At 41.0% G+C, this 14,137-nt stretch overlaps 1 protein-coding gene across 1 annotated transcript in view; it reads left to right on the top strand.

The window, feature by feature from the left end:
• The window catches only part of NCMAP (non-compact myelin associated protein), an 86,719-nt gene extending 74,432 nt beyond the window's left edge, over window positions 1–12,287 (top strand). Inside the window, exons 4-6 of the mRNA XM_031961533.1 lie at window positions 6,955–7,047; window positions 8,691–8,775; window positions 9,415–12,287. Of these exons, the coding sequence (XP_031817393.1) occupies window positions 6,955–7,047; window positions 8,691–8,775; window positions 9,415–9,562 (326 nt within the window). The 3' untranslated portion in view covers window positions 9,563–12,287. The remainder of the gene's footprint in view (window positions 1–6,954; window positions 7,048–8,690; window positions 8,776–9,414) is intronic.
• The last annotated feature ends 1,850 nt before the right edge of the window (window positions 12,288–14,137 follow it).

The raw sequence follows: 14,137 nt of genomic DNA, 5'->3' as shown, positions 1-14,137 counted from the left end.
TCAAGCTCTCCTCAGATCAGCAAATTAGAGCCAGAAAGGGCCTTGTCCAATGCCTTTATTTCACAGATAAGGGAATTAAAGCCCAGAGGGGTTAAGGGGCTTGCCTAATATCACATAGCACATCAGTAAAAATTTGAACCTGGGTCTTCTGTCTCAAATTTGAGGCTCCTTCCATGGTTTTTATTATTTGTCCTTCATTCTCAGAGGTCCATGACATCAGAAAGATGATGCTGAGACATGCAAGCTCAAAGTTACCAGCCTCACTCTCTCCTCCAGAGCCATCTGGATTCAGGCCCAAGATATAGCTCAGGATGACTGGAGATGGCCCTGGATGAACTCCCTGGATGCAGTGGCAGTTCTTGGCCTTTGGAAGCCAAGATTTTTAACAAGCCTCAGTTTGACTGGGGCAGCTGCCCAGTTAGTTAGTGACCACTTCGTTGGATGGGCCCTTTTCAGCAAACTATAGAGAGCAGTCCATCTGTACCTCATGCTTGATTTGTGATGGGGATTGGCTTGTTGGTCAATCGTTTTTCAGTCACATGTGACTCTTTTATTTTTCCCTGAGGCAGTTGGGGTTAAGTGACTTGCCCAGGGTCACACAGCCAGGAAATGTTAAGTGTCTGAGGCCAGATTTGAACTCAGGTCCTCCTGACTTCAGGACTGGTGCTCTATCCACTGTTCCCACCTAACTGCCCACATCTGACTCTTTATGACCCCATTTTGGGTTTTTCTGGCAGAACTATTAGAATGCTTTGCCATTTCCTTCTCCAGCTCATTTAACAGATGAGGAAAGTGAGGTAAGCATGGTTAAGTGATGTGCCCAGGATCATACAGCTAGGAAGTATCTGAACCTGCATTTTAACTCATAAAGATGAGTCTTCCTATCTCCAGGTCCAGCGCTCTATCCACTACATCACCTAGCTTCTGGTTAGTCCTGGGAAAGCCTCTAGTGTGTTTAGGACAATATCAAATGCTTTATAGAAATACCAATCAATAAGAATTTGCTAAGTGCCTGCTGTGTGCTGGACAGTGGAGATATAAAAATGAAAAAAGCCCTGTCCTCAAAGAGCTGGGAGATCAATCCACTGGAAGAGACAGCAGGTGCATGAAAAATATTCACAGTATTTGTATTATGATCAAATTTGTGACTTCATCAGAGCCAGGAGTCCCAGACAAGATCATTGCCAACTTGGAAAGTCTCCTGTGGAGTGCCCCAGGGATCTGCGTTTGGCCAGATGCTCTATCAGTTTTCTTGCACAGCTTAGTGAATATGGAAATATGTTTAGAGGAACTGCACATATTTAACCTATATCAGATTGCTTACTGTCTTGGAGAGGAGAGGAGAGAGGGAGAAAATTTTTAAACATAAGGTTTTGCAGAGGTGAATGTTAAAACCTATCTTTGCATATATTTAGAAAAATGAAATACTATTAAAATGTGAAAAAAAATATTTATCAATGGGCCGAGTAAAGACATGGGTGTCCTGCATATCAAAGATAGCTGGTACATAGTCAGGATTACAAAATATTGACAGTCTAAAATAATAACATGAAATTCAGTATATATAAATGTAAGAGTCTTAGATTTAATTTTTTAAATTGCACTCATGAGGATTTAAAAAAAATATGGGAGGCATGGCAAGGCCATCTGAAGAGGTTTGAGTGTAAGGCAAGTTCCCTATGAGTCAATGGTTCCATATGACAGCCAAGAAAATGAGTGTGATCTGAGGTTGCCTTAAGAAGAGATCTGGGGTCATAGCTAAGGAGGTGAATGTCCTTCTATTTTCCCTGCCTTAGACAAGTTCTAGAATATTGGGTTCAGTTTTTAGCACATCTGTGGTGCACGCAGAGACTGGGCCTGGAATCAGGAAGAGCTGAATTTAAATCCACTCTCAGACACTTGCTACACTTACCTATGTAATCACTTCCCCATCTGTAAAATAGAGATAATAACAGCACCTACCTCTTAAGGGTGGTATGAGGATGAAAAGGGAATAATTGTAAAGTGCTTAGCATGGTTCCTGGCACTTAGTTGGCACCTTATGAACATTCATTTCCTTCCTGCCTTTGTTCTGGGAGAGGCGACTGGGACATTATAGAAACACCAGAGGAACAGAACTCAGAGGCTGTCTGCCCATCATTTTACAAATGAGGGAACTGAGGCCGGGAAAGACTAAGCGCCCTGTCCAAGACCACACAGGTTGTTACAGGGAAATCCAAGAGAAATAGCAGAACATAAGTTTCCCTTCGCCAGAGGACTTTAAACAAAATTTAACAGCCAGCTCTGAGAGCCTCAGGCTGGAGTTCTACCTCTGCCTCTAAGTCATTGACTATGGGCAGATCCCTTCCCCACTGACTATGGGCAGACTAGGCTCAATTTTCTCCTCTGTAAAACAAACAAACAAATAAATAAACAAATAAGGAGGAAAAAGTGGCCCAGATAATTTTTTTTTTTTTTAGAAATGAAATCTTTATTAAAGCTTTTGAATATTCAAAAGATATGCATGGATATTTTTTCCACATTAACCCTTTTTTTTTTTTTTTTTTTTTTAATAGCCTTTTATTTACAAGATTTATACATGGGTAACTTTACAGCATTAACAATTAAGTGGCCCAGATAATTGATAAGATCGTTCTCAGCTCTGACCTCCTGGGTTCTAAGGGCCCTTCCAGCTCTGACATCCCAGGTTCTAAGGGCCCTTCCAGCTCTGACCTCCTGGGTTCTAAGGGCCCTCCCAGCTCTGACCTCCTGGGTTCTAAGGGTCCTCCCAGCTCTGACATTCTGGGTTCTAAGGGCCCTCTCAGCTCTGATCTCCTGGGTTCTAAGACCCTCCCAGCTCTGATATTTTATGACTTTGAATCTATATGGCTTAGTCTTTAATCAATCAGAAAATTGATGTAATCCGACAAACACCTGTTCAGGAATGCCACCTGGCACATTCTATGCCTTTGAGGCTCCCCAGGCATCCCCTCGACCCCTCTGTGCTGGTGGGGGGGCTTCCATTGCTGCCTTTCCTCTCCATGTGGTTCCATATACATTCCCACAGAGTTGAACCATTCCTGCTGAAGTTACCTTCCCACTTAGGTCCATCCAGCCTCTTATACACCCTCCAAGATGGAGTGACGGGATTGTGGGTGTGATGAGATTTTGCAGCGACTGACCAGTAGGACCCTTGGAATCTTGCTATGTTCAGCAAAGGCCCTATTCCCCTTGACACTTATATGTCCACACCAGAGAAGCCACTGGATCCAAACTTGTTTTCCCTTTTCTTGTTGTTTTTTAAATCATCCAGAACAATTCTTTGCATTTTTGTGTAAAATTACTTGGAAAGAACCTTGGACAAGACAGGAGACCCAAGTTGATTATTCTAAGACAAAATTCTTTTTTTTTTTTTTTTTTAAGGCATTTTATAGAGGCCTTTTGTCTTGATAACACATTCATTTCCCACCCCCACCTCCTCCAGACTGAACCCTCCTTATTACAAAGAAAACCAATTAAGCAAACTAACTAACATAGAGGCCACTTTCTGCCCTGGTGACCCCCCATCTTTCTACCAGGAAAGAAAAGATATCTTTTATTATCTCTTTTCAAGAACCTTTTTTTTTATTTTTAAGTTTTTCTGTTGCTTTTCATTCAACTTCCTTTTAGTGATCGGTTCAGGTAATGGTGCTCACTATATGACTGCACTATTTACTTCCCCTTTTCAGGTCTCAGTTTCCCCTTTTGGAAAGTAGGGAGAATAATATTTGTACCACATACTTCATAGCACAATTATGAGGGAAAGACTTGGTAATACTTGAAATACAGCACAAATATTGGTTTCTTGTAGATTCAATGTGGTACCAGCCTGGATTTATACCAAAAATATGGATTTATATCAGAAGACCCAGGTGCAAATTCTTTCTCCACCATTTTCTTCCTGTGTGGCTTTAGATGAATCTCTGATCTCATAATGAGGGTATTTGGACTAGATGATTTCTGAGATCTCTTTTAACCCTAAATAGGTGACGTTCTGGGGAATATCTGAAAATCCTGAAAATTACTGAAAAACTAGGAAACTCTAAAGTTCTTTTCAGATAGAGTCAAAACAAGTCAACAAGTATTAGTAAGCACCCACTATGTGCGAGGCCCAAAGTGTGTTAAGCACTAGATAAGGAAATGTCCCTGGGTTATACAATAGGAGGAATTGAGGTAGGAATAAAAATCTAGGATTCTGAGTCTTAATTTTATATCTTTTTTTATTTAACTGTTTATTCAGTTTGGGAAGGATTTATTATCTTTCCTCCAACTGAACAGTTTGTTTGTTTTTGGGGTGGGGTGGGAAGATATCCTTATAACAAATACACAAAGTCCAGCAAAATAAAATCACCACAAATGCCATGGCCAGAAATGGACTGTCTCATTTTGCATTTTAAATCTTTAGCAGGATGTGGCAAGATGATTTATCATCATATTGGCCAAAGTTCTGAAGTTTTCCAACTAGTTTTCTTTTTCATTTAGTTTGTCTCTGAGATTCTGAGATTTATTTAGGTTCATCATGGATGCAAACCTGTGGAGGTAAAAGCATTGCCATTGGCATTCAAAGTCCATCACAGTCTGATATCATCACTTGTCTTTGCCAACCTTTACTTATATTATTACATTTAATATATTATTCTATCCAGTGGCTGAATAAATTATGGTATATGAATGCAATAGGATACTATTGTTCTATAAGAAATGACAAACGGGCTGATTTCAAACAAGCCTAGAAAGACTGACATGAACTGATGCTAAATGAAATGAGCAGAACCAAGAGGACATTGTACACAACAACAACAAGACTATGTGATGATCAGCTGTGATGGACTCGACTCTTTTCAACAATGAGGTGATCCATGGCAATTGTGATAGACTTATGATGGAGAGAGCCATCCACGTTCAAAAAGAGAGCTATGGACAGCGAATATGGATCAAAGCATAGTATTTTCACCTTTTGTTATTGTTATTGTTGTTTGCTTGTTTTTTTTCTTTCTCATGTTTTTTTCCCCTTTTGACCTGATATTTCTTTTTTTAAAGCTTTTTCTTTTCTTTTTTCCCTTTTTTATTAAAGTTTTTTATTTTTAAAACATATGTGCAGATAATTTTTCAACATTGACCCTTGCATAGCTCTGTGTTCCAAATTTTCCCCCCTTTACCCCACCCTCTCCTCTAGATGGCAAGCAATCAATATATGTTATACAATGTTAAAATATATGTTAAATCCATTATATGTAAATATATTTATAAAATGATTTTGCTGCACAAGAAAAATCTAATCAAAAAGGAAGAAAAATGAGAAAGAAAATAAAATGTAAGCAAACAACAAAAAGAGTGAAAATGCTATGTTGTGATCCAGACTCAGTTCCCACAATTCTCTCTCTGGGTGTAGATGACTCTCCTCATCATAAGATCATTGAAAGTGGCCTCAATCATATGATGGTCAATTCTGACGGGCAATGAGATGATTGAGACTCACTCTTTTTGTTGTTGTTCACTTGCATTTTGTTTTCTTACTCATTTTCTTTCCTTTTTGATCTGATTTTTCTTGTGCAGCAAGAGAATTGTATAAATTGGTTTACATATGTTGGATTTATATAACATATATAACATGTATTGGATTGCTTGCCATCTATGGGGGAGAAGAGGGAAAAATTTGGAACACAGAGTTGAAAAATTATCTGTGCATATGTTTTGAAAATAAAAAACTTGAATAAAAAAAGAATTGATCATCGTATAATCTTGTTGTTGCCGTGTACAATGATCTCCCGGTTCTGCTTATTTCACTTAGCCTCAGTTCATGTAATTCTCTCCAGGCCTCTCTGAAATCATCCTGCTGTTGATCTGATATTTCTTGTGTATTATGATGAATCTGGAAATATGTTTGAAAGAATTGCACATGTTTAATCTATATTAGGATTGCTTACTATCTTAAGGAGGGGGAAGATAGGGAGAGAGAGAGAAAAGTTTGGAATACAAAGTTTTGTGAAGATGAATATGGAAAACCATCTTTGCATTTATTTAGAAAAATAAAAAGTTATTATAATTAAAAGAAAAAGAAAAATATTATTCCATTCAATATGCAATAAGTTATAGCCATAATGGATGGTAGTCTGCTCCCTGAACATAACCTGTGCTTTTCTACTTCTGTGTCTTTGTTCAAACTGTACCTCTTACCTGGAATGCTATCCCTTTCTCTTTTTGCTTGTTGAATTTCTTCTGGGCCTTTAAAGCCCAGCTGGATTGTAGTGAGTAGAAATAACATGGCTTCTTCTTCTTCTTCTTCTACGAGTCTGTCCTTGAGCGAGTAATTTCCTTTCTGTGAGCTTCAATTTCCTCCTAAAAATAAATTGAATTTTAAAATCACAGATTCAGGTAAAGGGTATCTAAGCTCCCCTTTACAAATCCAGTGACAAATCCACGATGCCATGAAATGGCACTGCCTCCAGAAAGCCCTCCTGGATTCCTACGCTCAGTGACAATCCCCAGACTTCTGTCTTAGTTGTATGTTGTAGTTGCCACCTTGAGGATGACTTGTCCATATCACAGAGGGCCCAAGGTGGCTCAGTAGATAGACCACCAGACCTTGAGGCAGGAAGATGAGTTCAAATCCAGCTCCAGACTTAATAGCTGTGTGACCCTGGGCAAGGGTCCCTTACTTAATCCTGTTTGCCTCAAATCTTTGTACTCCTGGCATATTGTGGGTTACTAAATGCTTGTTGATTGATGGATTGCTCTCCCCAGTGCTCAGCACATAGTAGGCGCTTAATGAGTGTTGAACTTAAAATACCTACCATGTAAGAAACACTGAGTAAATATTTGTTGAGAAATTGAATTTGTTTTCATGGGTGTTTGTGGGAAAGGAAAGAGATGGGCAATGGAGCTTAGACTTAAGGGGAAATCTGATTTTTTTAATCCAATTATTTTTCTTTGTAGACAAGACCAAGATGACCACGGTGGCCCCTCTGGGAGGTGCCAGCTTTCCAGGGAATGAGACCGCGATGTCCACAGAAGACTTCCTTTATAAGAGTAAGGGCGACTGAGTGAGGTGCCAGGGACTGGGCCAGGTGCTGGGAGAGAGGCTCACTCAATCAGATTTGCTGGGGGTTCTCTAGAGAGGTAGCCATGGGCTAGGCCAAGAGGCAAGTCACTCCAAACGTGTATTTGGTCATTCATTCATTCATTCATTCTTTGAATGATCATTTATTGAGCACCTACAGTATGTAGAGTCAAGTATTTAGTACTAAGGGAACTATCAAGTTTATATCATGGAGCTTATAGTCTGGTAGCAGGATCAGTCATTCACTTTTGGCTGCACTGCATCATATTATATGATAAGGGTTCAGGGATGTGCTGGAGCCATTATAGGAGAGACTTTTGGGCAAATTCTGTCTAAATATAAGAAAGTAGGGGCAGCTAGGGGATAGATACAGTGGATAGAGCACTGTCCCTGAAATCAGGAGGATCTGATTTAAATCCAGCAGTGTGACCCTGAGCAAGCTAAGTAATTAAGTAAATTAAGTATTAGAATTAAGTAAATTAAGTATTAAATTAAGTAAAAATTAAGTATTTAGAATTAAGTAAAAAAGAAAAGAAAAGTGATGGGAAAGTATTAATTATACAAACTTATATGGCATGTATTGGGGAGAGCCAGCTATTAACATTGACTAGTATATATATATACATACTATATATGTATAATATAGATAAATGTATATGTACATATATATATATATATATATATATATATGTATAAAGAGAAGCAGCTTTGAAGTCAGGAAAACCTGAGTTCCTATCTGACACATATTAGTGGGAACATGTTTGTTCTGTCCATTCAGTCTGTCCAATTATAAAATGTGCAGAGAAAATTGTGGGAAAAGATGAGTTGGGAAATTCTACTTCCTCTCCCTTGAACCTTATCCCATATACCTCTGAGCATTGATTTTGTCACATTATCTTATCTTCCTTCCCCTTTCCCCTTCAACATATCTGCGGATAACCACTAGCCTTCTGGGTTGCTCTTGGCAGTTACCACAGTCTCAGGTCCTTCTGGGATAGCGCTTTCCTGAGCGTGCTCCCTGTAAGAATTCCTCCTCACTTGGCTGTCCTTGTTTCTATATGAGATTTACATCTTTATAACCAGATTGTATATTTGAGCAAAAAGATGAATTTCCCTGAGTCCACAGTGGCCTGGAGAAAACAGATGTCATGAATGACCACCTTCAGACTTTTTGAAAAGGCTGTGAAGATGGATTTCCTGGAATACCTGAAATTTTGCCCCATAACCCCTTTGGATGAACCTTACCCAAGCTTGGGAGGTTATCTTAAAGAGAAGGAGTTAGTTCCATTATGGAGTCAGTAGCCAGTGGCTTCAGGAAGGTACATTTCAACTCCTAGGTAGGAATCAAGTTTTATTTATCTTCCAGTCTTCTCTAGCCCTGAGTATAAGGATTTATGATTAGTAGTTATTGAACAACAACAAAGATAAGAGTGACTATAGCAGGGAACAGCATGAATAAGGCATAAAGGTGGGCAAGTTCAGGGTATGTTTGAGGGGCAGAAACCACCCTGGTTTGGCCAGAGCTTTGAGCGTGTGGGAACAAGGCTGGATTCTAGCCCTGATTTTGCCAGTCACTGGCTTCTCATTGCCTTCTCTCCCCGCTTTGAGGCAGGTTCGGGAGCCATCGTAGCAGCCATTGTGGTTGGAGTCATTATCATCTTCACCGTGGTGCTCATCTTGCTAAAAATGTACAACAGGTACCAGTGGGGATGTCACAGAATGGAGGAGGCCTTAAGGACCCTCTAATCTGCCCATCGTTGAAAAGTCTGTACAGTAATCCCAAGAAGGAGCCATTCATTATTTGTTTGAGGGGATCCATGAGGGAAAAGTCACTCCCTCCTGAGGCTGGCAGTTGGGGGTATCTGATGTGGGATTGGGGGAAATGGTTTTAAGGTCTGGAAGTCAGAATCAGGGCCAACAGATGAATGAGGGTTGACTTGGACTCTTCTACAAAATGGAGGTCCCAGATGGATCTCTTCAGTAGGGAAGGGGGTGGGCCTTAGGTTGGGAAGTGGTTGGATATTCTAGGGTGAGGGAGGCTCTAGGCCCTAAGGGAAGTTCCAGAATTAGATAGAAACAGAGACAGGTTTTAAGTCAAGGATATGGTTGGGAGGGAAGTAAAAGCTTACTTACTTTAGCCCCTCCACAAATTCCAGAAGGAATTCACCAATGAGAAAAATTGAAAATTTGAACCAAAAGATGATTTAAATCTAGTTCTGCTAACTCTATAGAACAATTAATGATTTTTTTATAAGTTTTTAATAATCATGCGCATTTATGTCCTCCTGGTGCCAACTGTAGTCTCTCTTGTGAATCTCCAATGTTATTTGTTACAGAAAAATGAGAATGAGACGGGAATTGGAACCTAAGAGCCCCAAGCCCACCGCCCCAGCATCTCCCACGGGCCAGCCCAGCAACAACAGCGTCAGTCAGCCCACCACCGTCACATTTATTCCAGTCGACATCCACATGGAGAATCGGTGACCAGAGAAAGTCCCTCCGGGGTCCTCAGCCAGATCTCCAGCTCCATCCAGATGGGCCCTCGCTGATAAGGGGGAAATGGAGAGCCAGATTTCTGGCAGAGCTTGTGTCAAGCCTTTCTATATTTGATTGGAGCTGGGGACAAGCCCTGACAACCTCTTTTTTCCCCTAGTTACAAACCTAACTCTTGTGACACTCCCTCCCCTAACACTGAAGCAGTGGCAAGCTATGTCGGATATGTATTAACATTTATGTTCTACTTTTCTCCCTGATCTCGTAGCTAATTCAAAGGGATAATGAATCCCAAAAGGCTGGAGGCAGATGGGACTTTATAATGTACAGTGATAGCATGTAGAATATCTGTTCCACTTCTTGGATGATAAACCACCAGAACCAAAAAAAGCATTTGACCATAGAATATTCAATTTGGAAAAGCAGAGCTGGGCAGGGAGGGGACCTTGTGAACAATCTCAGAGTTGGAAGAGAACTAAAAAGGAGAAATTTAGAACAATGATAGAACTGACTGTATCCTTGGGAACTATCTAGCCCAATCTTCTTCTTTACACAGGAGGGCTGTGGGATCATAGACCCCCTAGGGCTGAGAAGAACCTCAATAGATTGTCTAATCCATCCGTCTCTTGTTACAGATGAGAAAACTGAAGCAGAGGGAAGATAAATGCCTTGTCTCACAGGAAAATGAGGTCTAGAGAAGGTCACATGATGAGTTTGAGTTTCTGACTGAGCTGGGACAAGAACAATTAAATTATTTCAAATACTGAATGCAAGATAATGAGAGCCCTCAAAAGGGCATCTGTCCAAATGGTTCACCAGGCATTTTTCCCCAGGAGCTCTGTGCTCAGGGAATGGGCTGTGGGCCTGGGCTAATTAAATATAACTAACTCCATAGGTAAATTATGTCAGTGGCCAGAAGGCAGCAAATCCAAACACCTCTAATTTTGAATCTAGAGAAAACATCAAGAGAAACAAATTGATAAAAGAGCTTTCTCTTGAGTAGTATGTGTCTTTGTTAGACAGAGCTAAAGAACTGAGACAGACATTCATTTTCTCCATTCTTTTGTTCCAGCTGCCATGTAGATACTTCTCTACCCATTCCCGCATTTCCCCCTACCCCTCTGACCTATAATAATAGCTCATTTTTGTGTAGCATTTTATGGTTTACAGAGAGTATTCCTCATACTGCTGTCAAAACAAGTGGTATAAGTTTTACTATTTCCATTTTACAGGTACAGAAACTGAGGCTCAAAGAGCTATATAGTAAATCTAGTAAATGATTGATCTGGGATTTCACCATTAGTCACCTGATTCTGGAGTCAAGGCTTTCCTACTCTCCCCTATAACCTTCCCAAGGCTCTTGTTGATCTTTCACTGATTATACAACTTGGAGGGGAGGGCTGCTCCCTGATGCAACCTAGAATAAGTTATTATGAGGGGGAAAGTACTGTAGTTTGATGGTTCAATAAACCAACAGCAGCCTCGAGATATTTCCTCCTTTCCACAAATTTTATACAAGAACAAAAACCCAAGATGCAGAATGGCTGCTTCTAGTTCAGAAGTGCCAGCCTCTCAAGAAAGTGGGGGGCAGTGTTTCCTTTGTCACCTCACAAGTGAGAGGAGTGAAGGTTTCCATTTGGGTCTTGGGCATCCTATCCCACCCATTCTCCAAAGTTGTTACTCTGGAAAACAGAACCTACCACGTACTGGCTCTTGAATTCAATCTCAGGTACTCTTTTCAGCCCATTACAAATGCAAAGATTCATTGTTCTCCAATCCCATTGGCTCTGATCTTGGTGTTCTGGAGTGAGATTAGACTTAAAATCAGAAAGATCTGAGTTCATATCCTTACTCCGATACTTACTAATTATGTGACAATGTACTTAAACACTCTGACCCTTGGTTTACTCATCTGTAAAATGGAGAGATATCACCTATAACCTGCTTTAGAGAATTGATTGTTAATAGGGTCAGATGAAGTTTTTCATGTAACATGCAGAGCTCTAAATTTTCTATAAATATTTGTATTTTCAGAAATCAGTATGTTCAGAAAAGGGCTTTGGTGTAGGAATAATTCTAATGTGGAACCCTTCTTAGTCACACCCCCCTGCATCTCAGCCTTGATTGTTCTAGGAGGATAAGTCACTTTACTTCCAAGTGCTGAGAAGATGCTATCTTACAAGGGTAAAGGGAATTTTCTCTCTGGGAGTTCATTTTTGTCACTGAAATCCTAGGTCCTCTCTCTGTCCCATTATTGATCAAAAGAGTGAGTAGAGGGGACAAGAGAAATCAGGTGGTGAGGGTGATGATGGGGAAGGCTGGGGTAGTGTTTCCTAATTTCATTGTCTTTGATCTTCACAAAGCTCCTGTGAGATAGGTAGGGCAAGTATTAGTGTTATATAGAGTAGGAAACTGAGCATGGAAAGGCACTTGATCAGATCTACATGATCAAGTGGCAGAACTGGGATGGGACCCCAAGTCCTCTGGCTCTTGAATCCAATTCTCATTGAGCTGTACTGCCTCTTGTACATCAGAAGGACCTGGAGGGAGAAACAGAATTTTTACAATTTGTTTTAGGTTTTATGTTTAATAAATAAACAACCCAACCCAATAACCAATTTATTTTTAGTTTAAAATTGTAGGGCTTAGTCTGGGAAGGAGAGGAGCCCTTGACTTTTTAAATGCCCTTTCTAAATATACCCCAAATTGTCATTTTTGTCCTGCTATAAAAAACAGCTATTTGTGGGAGTACAGTAATCCTACAGCCATGTCCCCAGGATATTTGAGGGGCCTTTGAACAGTGGGATCATTGTTGCCCTCTCTCTGGGCTCTTTTTGTGAAGGGCATCCCCCTCAGTGAGGGAGGGAGTAGAAAGCCTTGACTCAGCAGTCCTGGGGCCAGCCCAAGGCATCTGGCCTGGGAGGAAAAGTGACTTCAAACGAAATGCCCCTGGACAGGCCTGGGAGTCAGGAGACTTGAACTCTGCTGGCCCCAGCCCCAGCCCAGCTTCAGTGCCGATTAAACCTTGGCCAACCTCGGAAGGGAACTCTGGGGCCACTCCACCTGAGCCAAGAATTCCTCTCTAACGTTCCTAATACAAGCTTATCACGAGTCTGCTTGAAGACCTCCAGGGGTAGGGTAGCTCCAGCAAATGGACATTTGGGGACAGATGGAACTGTCTTAGAAAGCTTTTCTTATGTTGGATTTCAATCTGCCTCTCTGTGGTTTCCACCCATTTCTTCGGGCAATGACTGAGGTCCATCAGAGCAAGTCTAAGGATGACATAGAAAAGTAGCTGATTTTAAGTCAGAAAGCTTTTGTCTGGCCCTTTGGACAAGCCAGTCCCCTCTCTGGGCCGCAATTCTCTCATCTGTAAAATGAAGTTAGACTAGATGATCTCTAAGGTCCTTCTGAGATCCCACAAGAAAGCCTTTTTTCCAATAATGGAAGCCAGCCTTCAGGGAGAGCCCCCTCCCCCTGTCTTTTGTTCTCTGGGCTAACGTGACCCCATTCCTTCCATCCTCACTTGGCCTGGCCTCCAATTTTCTCTCCATAATAACAGATTTTGTTTATAGAACATTTTAAGGTTTTCAAAGCACTTTACACACCTTACTCCCATTTTTAAAATAAAGATAGTAGGACTCAGAGAGGCTCTGATTGCCCGAGGTCCCATAGCTGGAAGCTGAAACCTAGGAATCGGCTACTCCAAGTATGAGACTTTCCAGTATATTACTGTGACCTTGATAGTTTTTTCTTCCAGAATTTGTCTCTCTGATCCCGTTTCCTCACAAAACGAGGTGGTTAAACTAGATTGAACTAAGGTCCCTTCTCACTCTATACCTGAAATCCTGTTATCATTCAGATTCAGTCAGATCGTCTAAGCAAATTTCACTTTGCCTAGATTCTTAATTGTTTTTTGTGTGATACTAATATGTTTTAATTTACCCTGGGGGACTTAAGAACAAATGTCTTACTTTTTAATCATGTGTACTCTCTTTCACCCTCCCCACATATAATCTGGTCAAGTGAGGGCAGCAGCCTTCATATAATCATTGCCCTGGGCCAGTGGGTATTTGCAAGGCTAGTTTGATCCTGGCTGGGATCAGCTTAGATCTCCAGCTGGATATTGTTGAGTGGAGAGCTCAATGCTGGCCTTGATGGTTCATCAGGTCAACTATGTCTCCTCCCCATGACAGGGCATTTCCAATAGGGAGGGTGACAGAATCTTGGTTGTAGGGAAACCAGCACTTCCAGGGCCAGTACCTCCCACTGACCACTGGACTTACCATGTGAGTTCCTTCCCCTGTTCTTGCTTGCTTATAGCCCTGCTATAAGGGTCTTAAAGTCTGGGGAATATGAAAGTCTTTCTGTCTCTCTGTCTCTCTTTCTCTCTCTCTCTCTCTCTCTCTCTCTCTCTCTCTCTCTCTCTCTCTCTCTCTTTCTGTTTCTCTGTTTCTGTCCCTGCTTCTCTGTTTCTCTGTCTCTGTCTCTCCTCTGTCTCTATCTCTCTCTATTTCTTGTCCCTTTTCCCTGTCTCTCTGTCTCTCTGTCTCTCTCTCTCTCTCT

This window comes from Sarcophilus harrisii, chromosome 3 (assembly GCF_902635505.1).
Source record: "Sarcophilus harrisii chromosome 3, mSarHar1.11, whole genome shotgun sequence".
NCBI lineage: Eukaryota > Metazoa > Chordata > Mammalia > Dasyuromorphia > Dasyuridae > Sarcophilus > Sarcophilus harrisii.
Note: the sequence above shows the minus strand (reverse complement) of the source record. Positions and strands in the feature narration are given on the sequence as shown.